The 24,145-nt window shown below is 39.6% G+C and overlaps 1 protein-coding gene across 2 annotated transcripts in view; it reads right to left on the reverse strand.

The window, feature by feature from the left end:
• The window catches only part of PSME4 (proteasome activator subunit 4), a 44,135-nt gene that overhangs the window by 15,590 nt on the left and 4,400 nt on the right, over nucleotides 1-24,145 (reverse strand). The window contains exons 2-29 of one of the 2 annotated variants that reach the window (XM_085054140.1): nucleotides 22,405-22,545; nucleotides 21,797-21,913; nucleotides 20,258-20,317; nucleotides 17,482-17,526; nucleotides 16,687-16,836; nucleotides 15,929-15,992; nucleotides 13,659-13,733; nucleotides 13,420-13,542; nucleotides 12,928-13,020; nucleotides 11,731-11,996; nucleotides 10,045-10,231; nucleotides 9,305-9,394; nucleotides 8,285-8,349; nucleotides 8,034-8,184; nucleotides 6,774-6,872; nucleotides 6,356-6,425; nucleotides 5,882-5,949; nucleotides 5,156-5,371; nucleotides 3,915-4,072; nucleotides 3,210-3,305; nucleotides 2,634-2,689; nucleotides 2,077-2,133; nucleotides 1,834-1,889; nucleotides 1,653-1,751; nucleotides 1,503-1,565; nucleotides 1,252-1,347; nucleotides 760-891; nucleotides 17-226 (exon numbers count right to left, since the gene is read on the reverse strand). In XM_085054140.1, the coding sequence (XP_084910266.1) occupies nucleotides 17-226; nucleotides 760-891; nucleotides 1,252-1,347; nucleotides 1,503-1,565; nucleotides 1,653-1,751; nucleotides 1,834-1,889; nucleotides 2,077-2,133; nucleotides 2,634-2,689; nucleotides 3,210-3,305; nucleotides 3,915-4,072; nucleotides 5,156-5,371; nucleotides 5,882-5,949; nucleotides 6,356-6,425; nucleotides 6,774-6,872; nucleotides 8,034-8,184; nucleotides 8,285-8,349; nucleotides 9,305-9,394; nucleotides 10,045-10,231; nucleotides 11,731-11,996; nucleotides 12,928-13,020; nucleotides 13,420-13,542; nucleotides 13,659-13,733; nucleotides 15,929-15,992; nucleotides 16,687-16,836; nucleotides 17,482-17,526; nucleotides 20,258-20,317; nucleotides 21,797-21,913; nucleotides 22,405-22,545 (3,103 nt within the window). The remainder of the gene's footprint in view (nucleotides 1-16; nucleotides 227-759; nucleotides 892-1,251; nucleotides 1,348-1,502; nucleotides 1,566-1,652; nucleotides 1,752-1,833; nucleotides 1,890-2,076; nucleotides 2,134-2,633; nucleotides 2,690-3,209; nucleotides 3,306-3,914; nucleotides 4,073-5,155; nucleotides 5,372-5,881; nucleotides 5,950-6,355; nucleotides 6,426-6,773; nucleotides 6,873-8,033; nucleotides 8,185-8,284; nucleotides 8,350-9,304; nucleotides 9,395-10,044; nucleotides 10,232-11,730; nucleotides 11,997-12,927; nucleotides 13,021-13,419; nucleotides 13,543-13,658; nucleotides 13,734-15,928; nucleotides 15,993-16,686; nucleotides 16,837-17,481; nucleotides 17,527-20,257; nucleotides 20,318-21,796; nucleotides 21,914-22,404; nucleotides 22,546-24,145) is intronic. The other variant, XM_085054141.1, reaches the window with a different exon arrangement.

The following is a 24,145-nucleotide window of genomic DNA, read 5'->3' on the forward strand; positions in this document are numbered from 1 at the left end:
GGAATTGGTCACTCACTGCAAAATCCAGTCCAATGGTTTCATACTGCCGATGGATTTTCTCTGCTAGGTCATCAAAGAGTCTGACTATGGATGGTTTTTCCAAGGACATGGCTTTGCTAAGCCCAGAAGAGACAATTGCTGGCCAAGTCTGTGCAATGCAATCCCAGTCGTGCAGATTGGCCAAGCACACCCCGCTGTGATTCCCAAGAAGACAATATAAGGCACCCTGTGGAATGGAGGATGGAATTTGGGAAGGTTAAAGCACTGCTCGATCGTCCATGATATCAACATAAGCACACACCCACACAGAATAAAATTTCAGCTACCAAATCATTAAAATGTCCCATGAACTGTCAATTTATTGAAGATTTTGCACTGAATCCTCTTCATTTAATGAGGTTGGAAGCCCTGCCAATTAATTTATCCACAGATTGGCTGCCTGATTTCTAAATTATGTTAGAGGAGATGATTCACAACTGCTTCACCTTGACTACAGCTTCTCAATTTCCATTCCATAACTTAAAAATAGGTGCTAACTCACATTTTGGTAATACCTGAGCACACAGGGAACATATTTAAACACAGTATTTCCCTTGAAAACAGATCTAAAACAAATAATTCCTTACACCAGTCACGCCTGTAAGCCATCAAAATATCAGTTATGCTGATAAACACGCAAATCCCACTTTCCCCATTAAAAGTTCTTATGTAAAAACATTTTCAAAAGACAGCCAGAAAACCAAGTTAATGAGGCAGTACTTTAAATTGCTTCTGAGTGACATCTTGCCGGTCGGGACGCAGGAATTCCAGAACTAAGGGAATGATATCTCTGCAACAGAAATTGTAGGTTCCCAGAGCTGTGAAGAATGCTTGCTGAGCTTTACTTCTGACCTGTGGGGACAGAGAAATTACTAGAAAATCTTCTGAAAGAAAAAAATACTTGATAAAAACAGCATCTTCCTCCATTTCAGTTACATATGCACAGGGTTTACATGATGTATCTGTGTGCAGAAACAAAATAATTTGTAGAAGGTTGTAAACACCCCACCCAATTTATAAAAGTCTACTTTGTTTCTGGTATTTACACAAGCAGAGCTACAAAGTTAAACAAAATTCTTTACCTTGCCAGGAACTAGGTATTTTTCAGATCATGTGAAAAACAACCAGAATAACAGATTTAAGATATAGAATCACTTGAAGAGGTCAACAAAACACTCCATAAATCTCAGTTTAAAAGGGGCTGCTCCTCACCTGCCCATAGGAACTCGTGGACAAACACAAAAGATCCCTGATCATCTCCTGGTGGGAAGTTTTGTATTCGCAGCCTTCCATCGTCAGAGTTCTCAGCTGAATTCGTGAGGAACACAAAGAAAGGACAGATTGTTTTTACATTTCTCACATATAAAGAACACCAGTGCAGGAATATTGTTATGATGACATTTAGCAAACTACGCAAAGCAGCTTTTCAAGCAAATTAGCGAGGATTGAAGGGGAAGAATTACCTCATGCTGCAGCATAACCCTGTCGATCAGCAAAGCTCTGATGTGTTGTTTCTTTCCTTGGAGCTGTAAAAAAAAGACATAATTTGGTTTAGATCTCAGTATCTTATCAACAATTCAAGAACCAAAGCCTCACAAAGCCAAGTCACTGACCCTGTTCTCCATTGATTTCTTCACTAGATTGAAGCTTTTCCACCGTGAATCAAACTCATGCTTGTGAGACCCTTGGAACTGCAAAACGTCACTGATAATCTGCAGAAAGAGAAAGAGGACAAGAGTGATTATTTTGCAAAAGAAGTCATCTTGCCTAAAGTATTACAATTTAAAAGCATACCTTTATTATTAGAAATAAGGACTTGGTATCATCTTCTGAATGGTCAAGAATGTAGCCTGCAATTTGGAGAAATGTAATTTATTAGCAGACAGGAAAAGAGCTTTAAAAATTAGCAATAATTTTATTTCTGCAAAGCTTAACTTTCAGAATTATAGGCAAAGTAAACAATACAAGTTCCTCATGTACAAAATCATACTGAAGTATAACACAGTTGGTTTTAGTTACAGGAGCAATCAAACTTACGCAACAATTTCCTTGTAACTCTTGCAATTGTTTCTCTGTAATTCTCCCTTGATAAATCTGAAAGAGAACAAAACATTTTCTGTTTATTATACAAGAACATAAAACCCAATTTATAGCAGAAAGCCAGAGCAGCCTATCCAGAAGTGGTAGTATGCACTATGATAAACGTAACCATTTGTTGTATCTAAGAACATGGCTCCCATCAGTTTATCCACTCAGCTGCTCGGGTTTTATAGGTACATAACCTTTTTTATCTGCCTTGACAGTTGGTTTTATTTCTAAGTTCAGGCAGTTCATTCAGCATATGGGAACACAGAGTTCCCATCCCCAGCCAGATTCCTGCAGCAGATCTTTATCTTGTGTATCATTGCTCAAAATAAAACTGTGTGTACACAGAACTCTGGTGTTAGCCAAAAAGAACCCATTTATATGAAGAATTAAAATTAGGGTCTCTAAAAGAACCCACTCTTTTTACAAAAAAAAAAAAAAAGAAGAGATTAAAAAAGAGAAGAAAATACCACCTAGAGCCTGCCTGAACAGGTCTGGGATCTACTTACCATATTCAACACCAGTGTACAGCTTTGTTTCTTCCAAAGACACCAGACTTGGGACCCTGCATGAAAACAAACCAAGTATTACTAGACATCACAGAAATCATGGGGTATGTGCATTTCATTGGCATTTAATTCACCTTAACAAGTTAAATTCCATGCCAGTAGCACAAAGGCATTTAGATTTTTTAATAGTATACCTCAGTTCTAACCCTTATAAATGAACCATCCCTTTGGGTCAGACTTTATCAGAGGCAGGGACACCATAAGGACACCTTGAACTCAGAATTCTGATTTCCCAATTAACAGAACCTCATCAGTTCTACGAAACAGGCAGAAATTTGGTCTCTGTCAAACCTATGAACACACTCATCAAAACAAGTGCCTGTAGGAGGGAGGACAGGAGAGTTTGAGTCCTTTCCTGACAAGTGAATTTTCTGTATCTAGATATTACAATTAGTGTTCCCTAAAAGTAGCTTCTAGCAGCAGCTGTGTGACAACAGCAGTAAGAAAGTACTAAAACCCAGCATGAAGGAATGTAATTGCTATGAATGTTTGGGATATAAAATAAATGTTACTTACAGATGAGCCACCTTTTCTCCTTTGAGAGGAGGCAGAATGTTCCCAGAGCCAATCAGGCAGTTGTGCACGATGGCAAGACACTGCTGCACATCATCTCTTAAACAAAGAAGAAAACCTGGTCACTTATCTGTTAATTGCTTGAAAATACACAAATGACAAACCACATCTTTTTTGTGGTGTTTTATAAAAGTTTTTTCTTTAGTTGCATCAGTTCTAAACACAGGAGGGAGTGCTGCAGAAACCAAGGTGGGCTTTTATGAGCCAATCTAATTCTTTTACAAAATCCAATATTTAACTTCAATTTCTGGAAAACATGGGAGATTTGCTATTCCAAAACTGTGCAGGTGAGATAAACTAATGTGAAAAGTGCACTGAAGAATTTTATCTGAATCTCAGATAAAACCTGTGAAATAGCTCCTTATCCCAAGGCCAAGACAATTCCTTCCCACCATAGGGAGGATGAGGGAATAATTTAGGAGTGAGTATTTTACAGTCTGAAGGTAAATTAAAATGCAAAATGTGAACAACTTCTTTTCTGTGTTACTTTAAGGAAATCTTGATGCTATCTCAGCTGAAGTAGGAGCTTTGGAAATCTCAGAATAACATCAAAGGGCAACATTATAGAATTTTCCTCTCAAATTTTCTACTGCCAGTGTGACTGGCAATAGCTACTAGGAATGGATAAACTCATCTTCTCCATCCTACCTGGACATTTCCAGCTCTCCAAGTGCATAGAGCTCCAGCCTGGTGAGCTCAGGCTGAAGGAAAGTATCCAGCAAATAAAAAGCAAAGCTTATTTCCTCAGATGAAGGAACATGCCACTGGATGTCCAGGTTCCACAAGTCACCTGGCTTACCCCAGTCCTGCAGTAAATAAAGAGGTTTCTTATTAATCCAGCTATTTCAATTGTGTTTTTAAAAAATTAGCATTTAATATTATTAAAATGCCCCAAACACATGTGAACTAACTACTGCTATAAAGTAGTTATCCTGGTAATTCCAGGAAAAACAACACCATCGTAAAATCAAACAGAAATCCCAATCCTTTATCATGTCTTTATGTATCTAGAAAATAATACATATATGAAAGCACTAAAAGGAAAGGATCTGTTCTGGTCTAATTGAAATATAAATTGATTATTCCTTTGACTAGATATAAATTCCTAAGACACATTCTTAAGTACAACTCAGACTTTTGATATTCCCATAGAGAACAGCAAAGTAATTGTGAATTTTTTCTATTTCAGAGGAGGAATTTAAAATAATTTTGTGATTTTTGGTTTTTTGTTGATTTTTTTTTGGTTGGGATTTTTAGGATTTTTTGTTTGTTTTTAAATGATTAACTAGCCCAACTGGATGTCCCCATCAGTTATAAAACAAGACTAGCTTTCAGTAACAAGATTATCTGCAGTTGGGAATTATGTAAAAACACTTTCCAGCAAAATGCAGCTGTATATTGAAAACTGCTGCCCTTCAACTGGAATATTGATAAATTGACCTCAAAGTCTTAACAGCAGAGTAGCACATGACTTTTGGCAGTTTCAGTGACTTAATATTGCCACTTCTGCTTTCATTTTATCTCAAGCTCAGGGTAGAATCGTTATTTTTTTGCTATTCTGCTCACCTGTAAAACAGCACATCTCCTTTCTGTGTATTAGCCCATTATAGTCATGCAATCATGGTAAAATACACACATCACAAACTACTAATAACTCATACAAAACTACAAAACTACTCAAACAACAGTCAGTATTCATTTTTTGCTATCAATACAACTTAAATTAATTGTTATTTGCTCTACATTTTAAATCCCAAAGCATCACTTTTTATTGCTGCTACCACCGTTCAGACATCACCAAATAAAACCATAGAGCATACGGGTGCTTTTTTCAAAAAAACCAAAAATAAAGTCAAATCCTCTAATCCTAAATAAATGAAAATCCTTGCCTTGATAGGAAAGTATTCAGAAAGAGGCTTGTCAAAGCCACCTGGCACACTGCAGTACTCTGTGGGGTAGATAAGTGTAGCAGAACGAAGAAGATGGTGCAGTAGGTTACAAGACAGAATGTAACCCTGCTTACAGGTTAAGTGTAGGGTGCGCTGCAGTATCTTCCCAAACTGCTCCCTGTACAGTAGCAGCTTCTTGCCATCCACTCGAGTGATCTGGGGGCACAGAGAGACATTGCAAACATCAGTTTTCTTCTCGGGGAATGGAGAAAGTCACACTGCTCAGCCCAGCTGGGCTGAGCTCCATTCTCCAGCTCCCACTGAACATTCACACACTTCACAGCTGCTGGAAAAGTTTCAGTGACACAATCAGCTTGACCTCATCCTGAATTTTCTAGCAATACTCCTGTATCTTCTTAAATTAATTTAAAAATATTTATATTTACCGAAAGATTCTTATGTCTTTCCCTGCATTGATCCCTCTTCTCTTGCTCTGCCTCAATAATTGTATGAAACGCTTTAATATCATTCCACATGCAACACTGTGTATTTATTTGCTTCAAAGAACAGCCACTCATGTCCCATTTGGGTAAAAAACAGAAGCTCTGCAGTGCCATTCATACAACATTTACGTTGGTTTAATAGAAGTTTATTTTCTTCTCCTTTCAGGGACATTAAACAGGATGCAGTGACACTTAAGCAAGGGAAGAATGTTTTTGGGAATACCTCTGATAAAAGCTGAAGATTCCAAAGCAGCTCCTTATCTAGTTCTTCATCATGTAATACATCATCATCTAGAGGAAGAAGGGATAAGCACTGCTGTCACCACACTGCAGCCAAGTTTTCCAAACAAACTCCATCAAAATCCAGATGCTTGCATCCCAAAATCTGACTCCCAACCCTCCAACTCACACTGCACCTATGTCCAAATGGAAGTGACAGTAGCCAGGGAACCATCCTGGAACTGAGGAAAGTCTGGAGACATTTCAAACAGCCACATTTTTAAGGAATCATGGTCTTGCAGATTTTGGATTTGAAATGAGACAATTGTTGCTTTGGTTTCTTTAGACAAAATAAGGGATTTGTCCCTCGCTGAAATGAACTTGTGGAAAACACCCAGAAGTTTTAGACATTGTTTTCATGTTTACAAAAAGTCAACCCAAAAGCAAGCCAGCAACACTGGAAATGTTAGAAACTTACTGCCTGTGAGGTGAGTTATGACGTTGCAGCAATGTGGTACAAACAGCTTCAAGGACTCCTCGGGGCGGCACTGCAAACAGCACCACAAAAAGTCCATTTTAAATCATATTACCTTAGGGAACTCAGCACACACATTGATTAACATCTAAGACTAGACTGCATCCAAACTTGAATCCTGCCTAGAGTCAGCCTGACTTCAGTCAATAAAACCTAAATTAGTAAATGCAAGATAAATACTGCGTGAATTAACCTCTTGACATATTGCTATATGCAACCAGCCAATTTTAGAAGACATAATATTAAGAATCACCTGTATTTACATGAAAAGATATAGATATTACACAGGAAAAAGCACTAGTATTGTTTTTTTTCTTTTTTAAACTAAAGAGGGAGCGAAGTTAAGAGCATTTTCTCTCACTTTTACTGCAGCTCGGCACATATCGGCAACCATTCGACCAGCAACTCTTGTCTCAAATATATTTGAAACAGCAAAGTTAAAAACCTTCTCCAAGGCAACCTAAAAATGAGGACAAAAAGATGGAGGTTACTTTAAAAAAAAAGAAAAGAACAAACTAGGTATCCCAAAATGTCTGATGTTACATAGAAGGCAGTATCTCTATATAACCCTGTGTTCTTTTAAGCCAGAAAACCCCAACATTCACAGGAAAAAGAAAACCAGAATAGAGAGACAGAGAAAGCAGCTCTGTGGAAAGCCTGAAATGTTCCCTTTGGGAAGAGAGGAGGTGGATACATCTTGATGACTAATAGAAGTTTAGGGTGATTCTAAGAAACTACACAGAAAAGGTTTTCCAGGAATAAGTCACAGGCTGATGACAGGAGAAGTTATTTCACATGTCACAGTGAATGAAAGCCAAGACATCCCTTAGTTAAAAACTAAATAGGGAATTAACTAGCAACTATTTAAGTAGCCAGTGTGTTTTAAAGCAGATTATTTATATCCAATGCCTTGCAAGGCTAGCTGAACTATATAAAATGTAGATTCCATGAATACTTAACTAATGGACAGACAGGAAAAATACAAATTAAACACTTAATGACAACGAAGAATTAACTTATGACTTGCATTCATCAAAAGACTCCAAAAAAAATCATGCCAAGGTGACAATGTTCAAAACGTACAAAACCTGGCATCTCCAAATACATATATATATTTAAACAGATAGAAATGTGCTAACCCAACCTACAAGGAAAGAAGCTGCTCATGTAATAACACGGATTCTCCACCCTCTCCCTCTGAGTTATTTTAATCCAGGTAATTTCTCTGATCCCATTAGCCACACAGCACCTTAAGCAGCTTCTTCTACCCAGCCGAAGAAGTGGCAGGGAGCAAGAGAGAAAAGGAAAGCAGGGGCTTGGGTGGGTCAGCATTACCATCAAGACATGAAAATCCCCAACCAAAACTGATACAGAGATAAAATTAACTGCTGGAAATGATTTCTCCTTGTGTTTATCACCAGTTTGCAGGAGAGCATCAAGAACCCAAAAGATCTGTACTGATGCAGATAAAATCATAAATCAAACTGACATGAAGGCAAGCTCCCCCTTGGTGTGAAAGTTCACACTCAGGAAGGAAGGAAGGAAGAATTTGAATGCACCAGTTGCTGTCAACACAAAATTAAGCTTCCTAAAACAGATAAAAAGCCCATGTTCTACATACCTTAAAGATATCCTTTGAACATTGAGTAAGGATTGTACTGAAAGTAGAAGAGAGACCCAATTCCACCAGACTCTCCAGATGAGTCATTTTCTCTGTTTCTGTCTCCTCTCTGGTTTGTTCTAATGTGCTGCTCTCTATAAGTCCAAAACATCTACACAAATAAACCCAGTAAGTGCAGGGTTAGTCAGTGAAACTGGAAAGGTTTATGAAGTTCCTCATGCCAAGCTTTCACCCATCCTTGGCTCACTCACCTATCCATAAACTGCAGCACAAAATCCTCAAATTCAGCAGATGCAGAGCACAATTCTCTTTCCACCTACAGTTTTCCAACACAAAGGAAATACACAGGGTTGGCTTTTATTAAGGAAACAAAGTTTATTTCCTATATTAACGACTTCCAATGTCTAAGTGAGAACATCCTACAGCTCATTTCCCAACGTCAGACTCAATACTCCATGAAACAGTTACTACATGTTCCTGACACTGTCCTGTCCCAGTTTCCTGGCCTGGATGTGTATCCAAATAACCTTTCTGGTGAAATCAGGTCTGCCTCCATGGATACAACCTTTGGCCTCACCACTGATCCTCCTTTGCAGCAGGAGGTCAGTAAGTGCCAGGTTGCTGCCAGATATGGCTCTGCTGGCAGATATTTACATTAAATATTCACTGTATAAACTCCTCTTCATTTTTGAGTGCTGCAGCTCTGGGACACCGAAATTCACTTTTTAATTTGGGCAACCTGTGGCTCTCTGAGCTACAAAGTGTCCCAGGAGCAAAAAGGTGTGGTGATCAGTGGGATAAGACTCACTGTGTAATGCTGTTATTACCTCTTGACTGGCAGAGATTAACAAGCATCTGGAGCGGAAGCAATAGAATCTCAATCACAGAAAGGAAACAGGAATTTAAAGAGGAGCAGGGGTTTACTTAGGAAGAAAACAGCTCTGAAAAATGGGGGAAAAAAACCCTAATGCACTATTTAAAATAACTACAGTCCAACCTCTTCCTCAAAGCAGGGAAAGCTCTGAGTCAAATGACACCACACAGGGCCCTGAGCAATTTAGTTTTGACATAAAAACATTAAACTGCTTGAATTTAACATTCTCTACAACAAGCTGTGACTAAGAACCATTGCTAAAGCCAGTCTGCACACTGGTATCAGCTCTGCCACATTGATCAGAAACAAACAGGACTCATATCTGTGCATACACTGCTAGAAATCATACTGAAAACTAAGTTACAGCTTTGTATTTGTAACATCCCAGCACTCTTACCTCTGAAAGATCATCTCTTTCTTGCAATACAGATGAACAATCTACTAAAGGCACCAGAGTAGAAAATGTTGCAATGAACTGGAATGTAATCTGTTGAGAGGTGCAAACAGCTCTTTAATGAGTGTTATTGTATTTACACATTCAAAAGCTTTTACAATTAAGCCATGGGACCTAAAGCAAATTATACTAAAAAAAAAAATCCAGAGCTCAATTCTTCCACCTTAAAACTTCAACAGCTATTTCAAATTTCATATACAAAACATAACTTGCAGCACAAAAATATTCTCAATTCTCGAAGTAACACAGCCATTATTCTGTACTGAACTTTAAAGCTACAAAACCCCAATATTTGCATTGTTTTAAGTCCATTAATATGAATTTCTGAAAATGTGGACATTTATAACTTATAAATATAAAACAGTGATAAAGACCTTCCTTCTGATCCTAAAAGCCTAGGAATATTTAATAGGAACTGTGAAGCAGCTATTTCATCTTGTTTTTCAGAGCTGCCCAAAAGGTCAGTACAGTGCTTATCACAACCACTCTGCACTGTTAAATGAGCCAAAGAGGCTTGTAATATCAAGTTTTTAGGAATAAAAACGTGGAGAAAAAAGATGCTGATATATTCTGGACACAGGAGTTACCTGCTTTCAGAGAAATACAAAAATATTCCTATATAAAATACAATATTAGTTAGTTGGCTAATTATCTCCTAAAAAAGGCCCTGTTTGTACACTCACCATGCATTTGCTGAAGTCATTTGGGTCCACCCCAGGCAAGGCTCTCATCAGCAGAGGTAGCATGTGTGTGGGACCCTCAGGAAACCACTTCCCCCCGGACACCAGGCTCCGAGCCACTCCAATGACACAGCTCAAGGTGGCTGTGAGCTGATGAGGCTCTGTCAGGGTCTCAAGTGCAGGATATGTTCTGGAAAATGGGAGGCAGCCAGGTTAGCAACAGTAATGTTTCTAAAGCCTTCAAAGGCAATGGAAGTGGACTGCACACGGTATTTTCTGCTTTAAAGGTAAAAAAACCTCACAGTTACAAAATGGCTTTCTCAGCTTTTTCCAACAGACTTAACATTGTTTTGTTACAATATTCTTTCCATTGGATCAATGCTATCCACCACCAGTTCAGGATGAAATACCTTCTGAGCTGCTGCAGCACAGAAATTAATAACTGCCTGTGCTCCTGCATCCAAAGCTACCATGATTTCCCTGTTTGGGCTTTGAGGCAATGCCAGCTGTAGGGCTCTTGTGGCAAATATGAAAACATGCCTTGGTATGTATCCTCTAAAGAGAGAAGGGACCTCTTACTTCATGTTACAATAAAGTCCAGGCATCTTTATCAAAACCTGGGAAGTTACTGTGACGTCTAACCCATTTTTTTTAAGCACTAAATAATTTCTAGCAAACTGCACAACACTTCCTATTATCACCAACACCCTCCAGTTCTGACAGGAGTCACAGTGCCACCCCTGCCCTACGTCACTCAAAGCACAGCTCACCCAAATAATCTGGAACTGCAGCCAAGGCAAACATTCCAGGGATAGTTTGAACTACAGGGCACACATTGCTCTCAAAGCAGAAAGGGCAGTTCTACTCAGCAGTGCTGTCCATGGGATGTTTTGCAGAAGAGCAGATTTATCAAGTTTTTACAAACAGTTGAGGCAGGGAGGTGTGGAACACTGGAAGGACTCTTCAAACTCATTTCTCTGCTGTTTTGTTACAATACAAAAGACTGCATAGAGAACATGGATGGAGGCTAGGAGGAAAGCTTTCACTGGACCAGGAAGCACCGACATTTTTCTTTGCACATTTCAGGCATCAAGGCATTAGAGAGAGTACAAACCAAGTATTTCATACAGGCACACGGTCTGGCAATTACAAAGTCAGCAAGGCCAGTGACTTTAAACCTGTAACATGCCCTGAACAAGACAGAAATATAAAAGATATCCTTATTGCTACACAACCATCAGGTGTATCTGGAACCTACCAGGTGGTTTGTGAATAAGGATGCAAAGTTGCTTTTTCAACTAATCCACCCACTGATCCACTCATCAGTTTTCAATGATCCACCCACGATCTGATACAATATGCTACAAGAAACGAAAACCACCTGAGGACTGACTGCCCTAAAGCACACAAGCTGCCAACAGCTCCCAGAACTACTCCACTTGCCAGGTGTTTAAAAAAAACAAAACCAAACAGACAACAAAACAAATCAATTTAATTAAAATAAAAGATCGAGTCCTCCCTTGCTCCCATTCTGACTGAGGTGGTTGCTCAGGGGGGTGTATCAGCAGCTCTTCTCACTGTAGGCATTCATTCACAGCAAGGAATTAAATTATTATTCAATATGACTGCTTTTCCTATTTATTTCTTGGGAAGGGCACACGGAAGTTGCAATGCTCGTGCAAAACTTACCTCTCAAGTACAGGTGGAATTACTAATTCAGGACGCATCAGTGCAAGGTTCTGCAGGGCCTGGGCAGCTTCCAGGCTTCCAGTTTTGCTGAACATTGCCAGGAGAACAGGCTGGATGATGCACTGCACGAAGTCTGTCACGTCCTGGTCCGTGAGTTTGTGGCTCTCAGGGACAGGAGTTAACCAGGTCACCTTCTTGTAGCGCTCGCGGTGCAGCCTCCTCACAACACTGCTGGGCAACCTCTGGAGCAGCTTCATCAGTTTGTTCTGGGGAAGGGACCACAAATGCTGGTCAGTGGCTTGGCAGCACAACAACCTGAGCTGCTCAGTGCACAACAAAAAATTATAAAGCAAGATCTTAGAATTACACAACCACAATAAAGGAAAACTCTGACGAACTATGAAATATGATGTTCACGATTTGTCGCTAAACTTCATTTCCCAAATGGCAGTAATTGTGCTGCCAGCACTATGTCTTATGATTTAAAAAGTCATGAAAATCACATTAAAATTATATACTCAAGAATCAGGATTATTTACGAGAACTAGGACATCTTTCAGAGCATTCTCTGCACATACACATATGAGGAAATACTCTCTTCTAGAACAGGTTAGCTCCCTTGGCACTGCTGTGAGCAGCTTTGCTGTTTTAATTTCTATTTTCTACTAGCTATCACAGGAGATTCTTACATTCTTTAACAGGAGATTCCACTACTGACACCATCAAAAACTTAAGCTACAAACTAGACATGCATTAAAAATCCTTTTTGCTTTAATAGAATCACAGAGTGATTTGGGTTGGAAGGGACCTTAAAGCTAATCCAGTTCCAACCCCCTGCCATGGGCAGGGACCCCTTCCACAGGACCAGGCTGGTCCAAGGCCCATCCTAGATTTTGATAACTTGGAGACAGTAGGTCAGGAGCACAAAAGCTGTGACACAGGTAATACTGATGGTGTTTATCACTCTCATTTCAAGTGCTGACTTTTTTCCTGGGTATATACGAATTAGATGTCTTGTTTTGGATCTCTGACCTGCCACGAGAATGAGAGTATGGTTTGAATGGCAGTGCAATCATGGATCTTGATAATTCAAGTCTCCAAGCACTGCACTTCAACAGACAATCTGGAGCACACAGGTCTGACAGGTTGAAATCCCAGCCAAAATTCTTGCCTTGACTCCCAAAGCACTCAACTCACCAGCCAGCGCCCGTTATTTGAGGGATGGTAAAAAGAGGCAATGCTATTGAACAAGCCAGACAAGTGCTTCTGCACCAGCTTACTTGGTCCACCCTGAAACAAATAAACCACAGGATTTTAGTGGTTCTTAAAACCACAGGAACAGGTAGCAGCATGAGGCACAGGTGTGTTCTCCCCACAGCAAGAGCTCAAAGCAGCAAATCACATCCCACCCTCAGCTCAGCACTAAGAGCAAGTTCTCTCCATCTGCTGAGGTTCACACTAAAACAGGTGCCTGTTCCTTTCCAAAATGCCACAGGCAGCAGCTGTGAAAGAAACCTTTCCAGCCCCATTCCACACTGACAGTGGAATGATGGACTCGACAACAGAACTTGGGCAAAAAAGCCTAAAACCACACTTCTGCAGTGAGCTCAGCAGAACAAATCTTCACCACAAATACTTATTTAAAGCTTTGCATTAGTTTTTGTTTCATTTTATGAAGCAGTTACTCACCATCATGGCTGTGATCCACATGACTGCATGTCCTACATCGTAAGCATTTGTTAAGAATCTTGGAACAACCACCTGATTGCTTCCAACTGGCAGATTTAAACTCCTCAAAATTCTAGTAAAAATCTGACCAGAAGAAAAACAAACATCGACATTAATAAATTTTCCAGTGAGAAGGTGTTTGAAAAAACTAAACCCACCAAGCAAGATAAGTAAGGATGTCAGGAAATGAGCACTGTTACCTTTGGTACATATGGATCCCAGTCTATGTACCCAATGTTGTCAGTGGCCAAGCGAGCAAAAAGATTGACTAGATGCTGAAAACAACCAGAAGAAAGGGAAATTCCATTAGAATATATTGAGAATAAAAAATACAAACCCCTCCAACTACTTCACATATACATGATAAAAGCCTACCCATGGCATTGAAGTACTTGGGAAGGGAGATTTCACTCCATCAGAACTGCCAAGATGTGCTTCACAGGCCTAAAATAGCATTTATACAGTGACATGGAAGAAAATTCCACCAACTCATCCATCTAGCTTTTCCCAATATTTAGCTATTTAGGACAATTAGTTCCTGCAGGATCCATCCTACTCAGTGTGTGCTGCTGGCTGTCACATTTGTGTGCTTTGGTTTAAACACATCAGTGGCTTGTAAAGGTCACAGGCATCAGCTGTCAGCTGGGAGGGCAGTCTGTGACTACCCATGAAGAATTAGTCACTGATTAGAATCACCAGAAGACAGTACCAGGAGTCCTAAAGGAAACTGGAAGATGTCCTCAGGAAAGAGAGTTATCAGGACTGAACCAAAAAAAGGAGATGAAGTCTCACTCTTGTATCTTGATGTTGAGAAGCACATCAACCATCAACTCTGCTTTTAGGAGCTTCTCCAGATCAGGAAATACCTGCCAGGCTCTTAATGCTTCTATCAGTATTTTGAAGCAATGACAGAGCTAAAAGGAAGGGCCTTAAATAATCCTGCCTAATTCCGAGGCAGATAGCCCAGGGGAACAGGTCACCTCTCAGGCTGAAGGACATGACAGCTTTGGAAAACCCCCAAGTTCAATTCAGGACATCAGACACAGCCCTGAAGACAAGGGTTACATTTTCTTTAATGATCTGCCTTTTTCACTTGATATGAGGAAATACCCACCAAAAAAATCCTTACTATGCACATAAGGAATTGATTCCACAGATCCCCTTCAAACAGCAAGTCTAATTCCTGCCAAAGCAAGCTGAGGAAAAGCTTGCTGCATACAGAGGCTTAAATTGGATTGCAGAGTCAGAACCCATGTGTCTAATTATCTGCATCCCAGCCTGATGGAATGAACCTGACTTCAGGAAATGGACACGACAGCAAAGCAAACAAGAAGTGAAAGCTTTGGGAGAAAAAGCAAGCAAACTGTCAGAATACAGTGGAAGAGGAAAAAACTATCAGAGATAACTTGTGAAAGAATGCTGATGATTGTTACACTGTTCGACAGAAACAAACTAAATCATGATAGTCAGGTGCAGGCTGTCACTGTTCCATCAGAAAGAATAGATGGAATTATGATATTTTTATCGGGGGGGGGAAGCCATCAGAAAGATGCAAAAGTGAACACAGAATCTCAAACCCAACTTTGGAATCAGCAGTCTTCAAATCTGGACAACTGCCAAGTGCAGGGCCCAAGGCTGCCTCCCTGAATTTGGGATGGAAGGCAGGAAGACCTAAGGGAGGTGCAACCATGGCGGTCTGGAAATCAGCTCTCTTCACAGACACGGAGAAGTTCTCCTTGTGTATCCAGGCAGGAGATTAGTAAAAGAAGCCAGATGGCCAATGAGCTTATGCTCATACTGACTAGGGGAAAAGACTGGGGATACGCCAAGTTTCACTGCAGCAGAGCCAAGGCATGGCTCAGCTGACACCAACAGCACCTGAGCTGCTGCTGGGGCTGCCTCCAGAGGGGTTTTCATTTCCCACCTTTGGATCTCCTCACGTGAGACACACAGCAGGAGCAGACAGGAACACAGCAGACTATATTCTTTGAAAGATACAGCCCAAAGGAATTTTTGGCCAAGGGGAGCACAGTTTCTTTATTTTATCTCAAAGATGACAGCAGCTCGTTGCAGTGAAGGCAGAATATCACCACTCAATATTAGGGACCATCCAAGATGTGTTAAAAGACAGGACAGAAGTGTAATTTCTCGAAATCACAACAGAACTTTGCATAATTCTCAGTATTAGCAGGCAGCCTGGAAAATGCCAGCATTCCCAAGGCTGGAATGAAAAGCTGCCTGAGCTGGCCATTAGACAATGTTCACCAAGCACAACTGCAGTCTCATTTATTCTGACAGTAATTGCTTGCTAACAATAATGAAATTATTGTCTCTGCTTTCTTGTACTAGTTAAAGCAGAAGGGAAAAAAAAATCCATTATATCACTGTTTGGCTTCAACTCCTTGCAAGCACATCGTAGGAATATTTAAATGAGGATTTCTTCTAGGGTAGGTGAAAAGCAAATACTTACCCCTTCCCACTGGGGAAGATTTTGAACTGACACCCAAAGGCCGATAAATTCATCAAACCAAAGCCTGAAAGAAAACAGAATCAGAATAATTGTGATGTTGAGAACGCAGCTCCATCACTGAATATTTATCCTTCATTTTGCCAGTGGTTGTAGGAACTCTCCTGTTCCTCAATTCATCCAGCAAAACCAGGGATCAATATGAACAGGCTTTTATCAATTTGCCTTGCACAGCATATTCCCAAGTCTGATCCTGACTTTCAGTCTTTGCTTTTTTTTCCCTCCTCCTCTCATTCTTTTTTGATCCCACTTTTGTGCAAGTGTCTCCCCACGAGTTTGCTTATCTACCTCAGCTTTGCCATCCCATCACAGATAAACCAGAGGAAACCAAATCACACTTCATTTCCCTCTGCCTTGCACTGTGAAGTTTGTCCCTTCTGATCAGAGGTCACAAGCATCATTAGCTCCCACCCTGAATTCACCTGAGGCCAAGGATGCAAACACTCCACACCAGTCCCTGACTTAAATTCACCTTCACAAACCACATTTCATTCAATTTAGTTTGATTTGCTGTGTGCTTTACTCAGTAGGGAAGGGGGACTAAGATTCCTTCAAGTTACTTTTACAAAAGAAACAGGTTGACAGTATTTCTGTCTTGAACTCCTTCCAAAAATGCTGCTGAAAGCCACCACTGACTTCAGACCATCCCATAGAAGATAATTTCTTGCATTTGGAACAGAGCACTCTTCAGTGTCACCTACTTGAAACCTTTGTGGTGAAGTTCAGGGGGAAGGGTGGTGGGCAGGAAGAGCTCGAAATAGGTAATGGCCTTCTGCATGGTCACATCAAAGGGACACATCAAAGGCCTCCACTCATCCAGCATTTCCTCAGTGGCATCTTCTGGGAAATACCTGAAAACAAGGAAACCGCTGAATATACACAGAGCTGGCTTTACAGTTTGACTCTTTTTAAAACATACTGAAAAGTAGCTACTAATTTCTCATAAATGGTAGTTTCAGAGTAAAACCATGTGCCATGGGGCAATAGGCAGGCAGCCCACAGTTCCAAAAACCTTCACAAAATGGAAGTAAATCAAAGACATCGTGGTGCATCATTTTAAGACCACAAATTAAAAAGATTCTTGTCTTGTTGAACCAGAGAAGAAACTGTGCAATGCAAAACCATTTCACGGTTAAGGCTGATTAAAATCAAATAACTATTACTCACTTTTGATGCAATATAAAAAAATATCACTTCAGGCACAAGGATCATTTATAGAAACATTACAGGAATGCTGGTGATTTAATTTCTTTTAAAACACATGCATGCAATGAAGTATTTAAAATGCATACTAGATACAGTTTTTTATACAACAGAACTATTGCAACCAAGGCTGTTAAAAATGAAAAAATAAACCCCAGAAAATCCCTCCACCCCAAACTTTTAAACATTAGCCAAGCAATGACTGATAGAGTGGGGTCTTTAAATTGCTTTTTTCCCCCCCTTCCTAAATTAATATTAAAAATACTAAAAAAAAATCATTAACAAAAACTTACGGTCTGCAGCTCTTCACAAGTGTTTTCAGAACACTTTCTACAGAACTGAAAAGAAAAAAGGAAATGTTCGGATAATATATTACCAAATTTCAGCAACAGCATAAAATAAGCAACCATTTGCTGGCCTTTCCCTCCAGAGCTCAAGATAATGTTGATGCAATTAGATGTCTTCTGTGAACATGCATTAGCTAATTGCCTTCTCCACAGACCTAACTGCAATGATTAAAATTGCTCTGCTCAACTCCTGGTTCTGTTTTTCATATACTACTCTGGTATTTCCTGCATTGAAGTGAAGAATTATTATAATTTCATGGAAGTAACAGCCTGCATTTTATCCATGAACAACCAGCAAAGTGACTTCTGGGGGAGATGAAAATACACAGAGAAATGGGCTTATGGACTTCATGAATATTTGTAAGATAAATAAAGGCAATTTGTTGTTTTTAAGCTCCAAATACCAGATCTGCCCTTTTCAATGTGATTTTGAGTTTTGTCCAATAGTTCAAAGAAGAAATGAACTATCTGCAAATCAAGGGTTATTTCATTAGTGTCCCTCCCAAGCAACAGCTGATTCAAAAGTGCTTTCATCCACAGCAAGAACACTTATTTGAGAAATCATTTCAATACCTATTGTCACAGGATACCATCAAACCACTTTAAAAAGACTAAATCTCAGAATAAACTCAAAGAATAAAAGGGAGGGGGAGCAAAGAGTGATCAACCAACGCAAGCACAAAGGTAGTAGATTGTCACGTTCTTCAAACCTTCCATTTATTACACAACCACCTCAAAACTAAACTGTACTTTTACCCAAAAGCATTCCCAGAATGAAAAAAAAATTCTAGAAGAACAAATTACTACATCTTTTAGATATGCTTTCTGAAGAAACAGAAATATTGCACCCTTTCATTCGTCATCCAAAACTAACGTTAAAGATGCTTTTTTGCTCAGAAAAAGATGATGCAAATGTATCATCTTTAGAATTTTACCAAGATCAATTAATTTTGAGACACAAATACTGAGCATGCACACACTGTCTCTCCAGTTCTACACAAAATCATGATCCCATACAAGCCAGGAGAAAAAAAAAAAAAGGATAAATCACTAACTCTCTTCAACACTCAGTGCAAGCCAGCAAAAGCCCACCCAGCCCTCAGAGCACTACTTCAGTCAAACAGAGCTCTAGAAGATGCAGAATTATGTATCTTTTAGGCAACAGTGACAAAGGCAACTCAGGACCTCTCCCAGAAAGAAATTTTCAAGCTGACTGACTCTAAACTGTGGAGAGGAAAGGCCAACCAGTCATTAAACAAAAATAAAATCAAACTCTGCAGGAAGCTCAGGAAGATTCTGGGTTCAAGTGAATATTGTCCTTGAAGGAGTTAGAAAAAAGATAACAGTTGTTCCAAGAGTAGATAAATAAAGCATGAACCAGCACATTCCTTAAGAGCATTAAAAATTCACATGATAAATGTTTGTGTGACAAAAACAAACAAGCTCTCCCCAGCCTATCCCTCCACTCAAGTCACCTCTCACTAAGGAAAAGCTGAAGGACATGAATTTTAACAGATTTTAACTGAGTCAGATCTCAGCATTTATCAGTGTGAGAGAGCAAAGGAGAAAGACTGGGATGTTCCCTCCTCTCTGCTGATTACAAATTTAGGAAGCCAGAAAATGAAAAGCAACAGCAAGAGAATTTTGTACCCAAGGGATTTCCATCAAGAGAGTGTTCAGGAGACATCCTGGAATATTCCCATTGGTGACTGTTAGGAAAGGACAGGACATTACTGCTGGGGAGATAGATTAAAGAACACCCAACATCACGTTTAAGCCCTATCACTGTTATCTTTTTTGTCATTATAGGATTATTTTTCCCTTTTGGAAAGGGCATGATGATACTGATTTGCAAATCTAGTGGGTTTTTTTCCTGCATTTACAAAGAGAGACATGTGTCAGTTAAAATGATTAACACATAAATTGACACTACTATTACATTCTCAGAAAGGAGACAAATTTCAGTTTTTCAGGAGAAGGTCTGAAAGGAAATTCTAGGCCTGAAGTGGACACTCCATCCCAGAGCTTAAATTAAGACAATGAAAAGAACAACCAGCTACAGTTTCACAAATTATTTTAGTGATCTCCTAACTTTACCGAGCCATCTCTCACTGGATTAGTACAACTAAGCCCTTGTTTCTAAAAAAAACCCAAACAAAGCAAACCTCACTGCAATCCCACTGCCACTTCCACCAGTTTTCTGCATTTATCACACACTGAAACTCCTGATACCGTTTCCCTGCAAAAATTCCCAGTAAACTCTTGTCACAGAAGCACTTCACAGCTCCAAGGTTGTTGCTGGGTGGATTTTCCAGAAGCCATTACCTCACTGCTAAAGCACTTTCCATGATTTCATCGGATTTAAGAGGAAGGTACCTTCACTCCACAGTGCTCCTGCACCAACGGTGATTTTATCACTAGTCAGGCACCATGATTATTGCAATGTAAAATTAACCTCTCATTCGACCCCTGAAATGTATTTGCTGGTTAAATTAGTTAGAACAGAGCCCTGGAGAGCCACTCCACACACACTGCCTGGGTCCCCAATTAGCGAGGTTTACATCCAGTGCAACATTCTCATAACCAGTGGTGTCAGGTTAACATTGGGCTTCCAAATACAATTATTTATGCAGAGAATTCCACCTGTGTGACAGTGTTACAGTTCAACAGAACATGCAGAAGGGACATTGGCCAGAGCTCAACAAAAAAAAGTCATTCTTACCACCTATGTAATACATTAAGCACAAATGTTTTAGGTGAAGACCAGCCTGGTCGATATGAACTGGATGTAAACAAAAATAAAATTCAATTAAAACAGGAGATAAATTAAACAGCTACAAATCAGCTTGTAAAACCTTGACTTCCACCACAAAGATACCCCAGAAAAAAGGATGAGCACAGCATGAGAAAGAATCATGCTGCATGGAGTGTCTGACATGGAATAAAGTTAATAAAAGCTGAATGCTTCAGACAGACCAGCACAACTGAGCTCTTCCTCCAGGCTAAACCTGCTTTTCCCTCCTGGAGAACTTCCCTCCCCACTGCACAGTAAATGAGAAGTTACTCAACACCATCCCCCCAGAGCAAGGTGTGCAAGTGCAAAACTAAAAAATAAAACCAAAATAAGCCAAGGAAGGCTTTGCTCTTTCACATTTTATCTACAATTACCAAAATAATTCAACTCAGCAAAATTATTGTTTCCAGCTACACAGCCACAGGAGAAATTCAGCCTGAAATGCTCCATATATTTCCTGTTCATATCCCTGACCAGCAATAGGATCTACCCCTCAGAAATCAGTGGCAGTGCTTCAGTATCATTCAGAAAATGATTCTTTTAAAAGCAAATGAAGCATTTTCTTCACATGAAGTTTCAATTCAATGTGTTATCCACGTGCTACCTTTCATAATCTGTAATTTATAGAGCAGGACCTTCTCTAACTGGAATAATTATGAAAATTGCAAGCCTAGAAATCTGACAGATGGAGAGGGATTGACAGTGCAGAGAAAGCAAAGAAAACAAGTTTTCATTTTTAAAATCAGTAGAACATGTCTAAAATTCTTAACTGGAGAAAAAAAAATATTTCTCCCTATCATAGCATCACTTTGAGTATATGTATATATTTCCTACAGAAGAGATTTCACTTTTCTTGGTGTATACCAAGAATCATTTACACCTGGATTCCAGATCCTGTGAATGACTACAGTACAAATATTGAAGGACAGTATCATTTTTATCTTTTTTCACCCAACTTTATTGTGTTATAGAAAAGAACAGCAGACATTTAACTTAGTATCTGTACTGGTTTAAGTTCATTTTCTTCACATTATTACCCATCTTTAGCTAAACCCATGAGTTTTCTCATTTTTACCCTTCCAATTCCCTCCCTGATCCCACCAGGGAGGGCAGTGAGCAAGGCTCAGTTGCCAGTTGGGGTTAAACCACAACAGTATTGTTAAGTATTTCATACTAAATTTATTAAACTGTGGGTTAGCACCCTAAAATAAGTTGAACAAGACCTCTGTTGCAGTGTATTTAAAAATTAATCACATTCATAAAGAAAGAAACAGCAGGACAAACACAAGCCACTGGCAGAAGGAGATACATGATTCAGTGCAGCCCTGCATGCAATTATTGAAAGGTGCCTCATGAAAATAGAAACACTATTTCCCATCTATCATATCCCAGATATCAAAAGCACATTACAAAGTACTTTAAAGCAGGTACTTATTGCCTATTGAATGTTTTAAAATGTGAACTTACTTGGGAAACCAATTTAATCCCAGATGTTCTGTTTTGGAGTATAATATCCTTTCCAACATTTCATAGAGCGGTCGCCATGGTAACTCTAAATCATCCCTGGAAAGCAGTTCTTTTTTCCTAATAGGAAACAAAACACCAGGCACTTCAGGATTAAACACTGCCACGGACCCACTGCACATGGGAACACCTCCAGCCCTGCTCCCACTTTGGCACAAACTGCAGGAAGGCCAGGCAGGACTAGGCTGGCCACTGGCAGCCTTCAGCACAAGTGACACTGTCCAGATTTTTCTTGACTAAGTGAAATAAACATTATCAAGTTGTAAGCCAGTTTTCATCTTCTCCCTAGCTGAGACTCAGCCTTTATTCTTGGCTCTCTGAGCTGTTTGGTTTTCCTGATAGGGGGAAAACTGGCAGTCTTCCACTTTCAATCCCACTCCCAAAGCTTTGACAGGTGTTTGCACAAGGGGACCCTTTAACCACCAGCACTGCACAGGGCAGATAAGTGAAGTAACCTGCAAGAACTCTGCTACATGGAAGGTACAACATTGAGCAAGAGAGCAGCTGTTCTGAGACTGAAGTTTCCAGAGTCAGCAGAAATCTGTACTCACTTTAACAGGTTGATCAGCAGGCGTGCAAATCCTTGCATCATGCTGATCTCCAGCTTTGGAATTGTCACCAACTCGTACAACAGTTTGATAAACAGCACGTGATCCTCCTTGCTGAATTTTCTGCCATAGAGTCGGATGTATCTGAAAATCAAACACAAGGGGAGTCAGCAATATTTTAAAACATCCTATTTTATCCAAGACCCAAGCCAGAACCCCTCCAATTTGCTGTTCAGTGAAACTAAACTAAAACTTGTTTCTCAAATCCAACAAATAAGAACCTGAAGAAACACATCAAGGGAAGATTTACAACTGCAATTACAGGAAGAAAAGAAATTACCAAATAAACTTTACAGCCCTCTAAGATTCTACAAATACTGCAACCTCATGGACATGACACAACCCAGATGCTAAAAAAACAACCCAAAAAGTATCAAGTCAAGCTTAAATCTAATAGCTTCCAGTAAGGATGAACAATTGATTTAGACACTGAGCTTTGCTGGTGATGTGTCCCACTATCCAGATCCATCAGAGTAACTCCAGAAGAAGTGTTTGCTGCTTGAGTTTGAAAATTTGAGATTGAAAAAAGAAACACATCTGAAGTCTTGAAAGATATTCAGCACCAGCAAAACCTACATAAGGTGCCAGCAGAGCATTTTAGGTGTGGCACAACTGTAAATTACTCTTCACTGGGAGGCAACTTCCCTTTTTATTACTGCTCTGACTGTTCTTACAGATTCATAAGAAAGCTGCTTTCCACTTCCCTTTTCCTGTCAGATTCAAGGGGGGATGTTTACATTTGATGGGCAGTGTTTTCACTAATGGTCAGTTCAACACGTTGTACTTTAAACACAGAAGGAAACAAACAAAATACAGGATAACCCACTTTTCCACCACAGGAACCTAAATAATCTGGATTGGCCAGAGACACTACCTACCTACAGAATTACACCACCAAGAGTTGAACACCTACACTTTTCACATGCCTAAAAAAGACATGCAAAAAGAATCCACAGGGAAAGAAAAATGGGTGAAGCACGTATGATTAAAATAAAAGAAACTGCAGAAGACTGGAAAATAAGTTTTAACTATGAAGAAACACAGAGATCCAATTTCTCTGCCAGCATTGCTATATATAACTGAAAATAAAATGTTTGGCTGGTTCTCCTTCGTGACATTTGCTAACAACAGCTCTGCTACACAAAATGCTGTTTAATTAAGAAAGGAGTAAAGTACACAGAAATGTGCTGAACACAAAGATGTCACTATGCCCAAGCAGTGGACTTGATGCCAAATTGCTCCCATATTTTACAGCTTCTTTATGGTAGGAGGGAGGCAGAGTTGAAAGGGGTCAATTATTTGTATTAATCCAGCTGAGCATTAAGGCAGTGGCAGAAAATAAATACTTCTAGAGAGGGGTGCTCAGCCTTTCCCTCAGGATTAAATAAGTAAAATCTATCAGAGGGGAACCGCAGTCTTTTTTGAATATCCCCTCACAAGCAACAAAATACCACCACTACTAAATAAAAGAATATAGGCAGAACTTCATAAACCCTGAAGGGTGTCCAGGGGCTAATTGGACAGATTGTGTTCATCATAGAAATGGTGTCTCTTGAGGATAATTGGGTTATTGGGGAAAAAAAGAATTCTAGAAGTAAATTGTTGCAAAATAAAAAATAAGACTACTGAAAACTGATAATACTACATTGAGATGACACCTGAAATCTTTACTCCACTGTCCTTT

The sequence above is a fragment of the Lichenostomus cassidix genome, chromosome 3, assembly GCF_008360975.1.
Source record: "Lichenostomus cassidix isolate B80296 chromosome 3, HeHo_3.0, whole genome shotgun sequence".
NCBI classification, from domain to species: Eukaryota; Metazoa; Chordata; class Aves; order Passeriformes; family Meliphagidae; genus Lichenostomus; species Lichenostomus cassidix.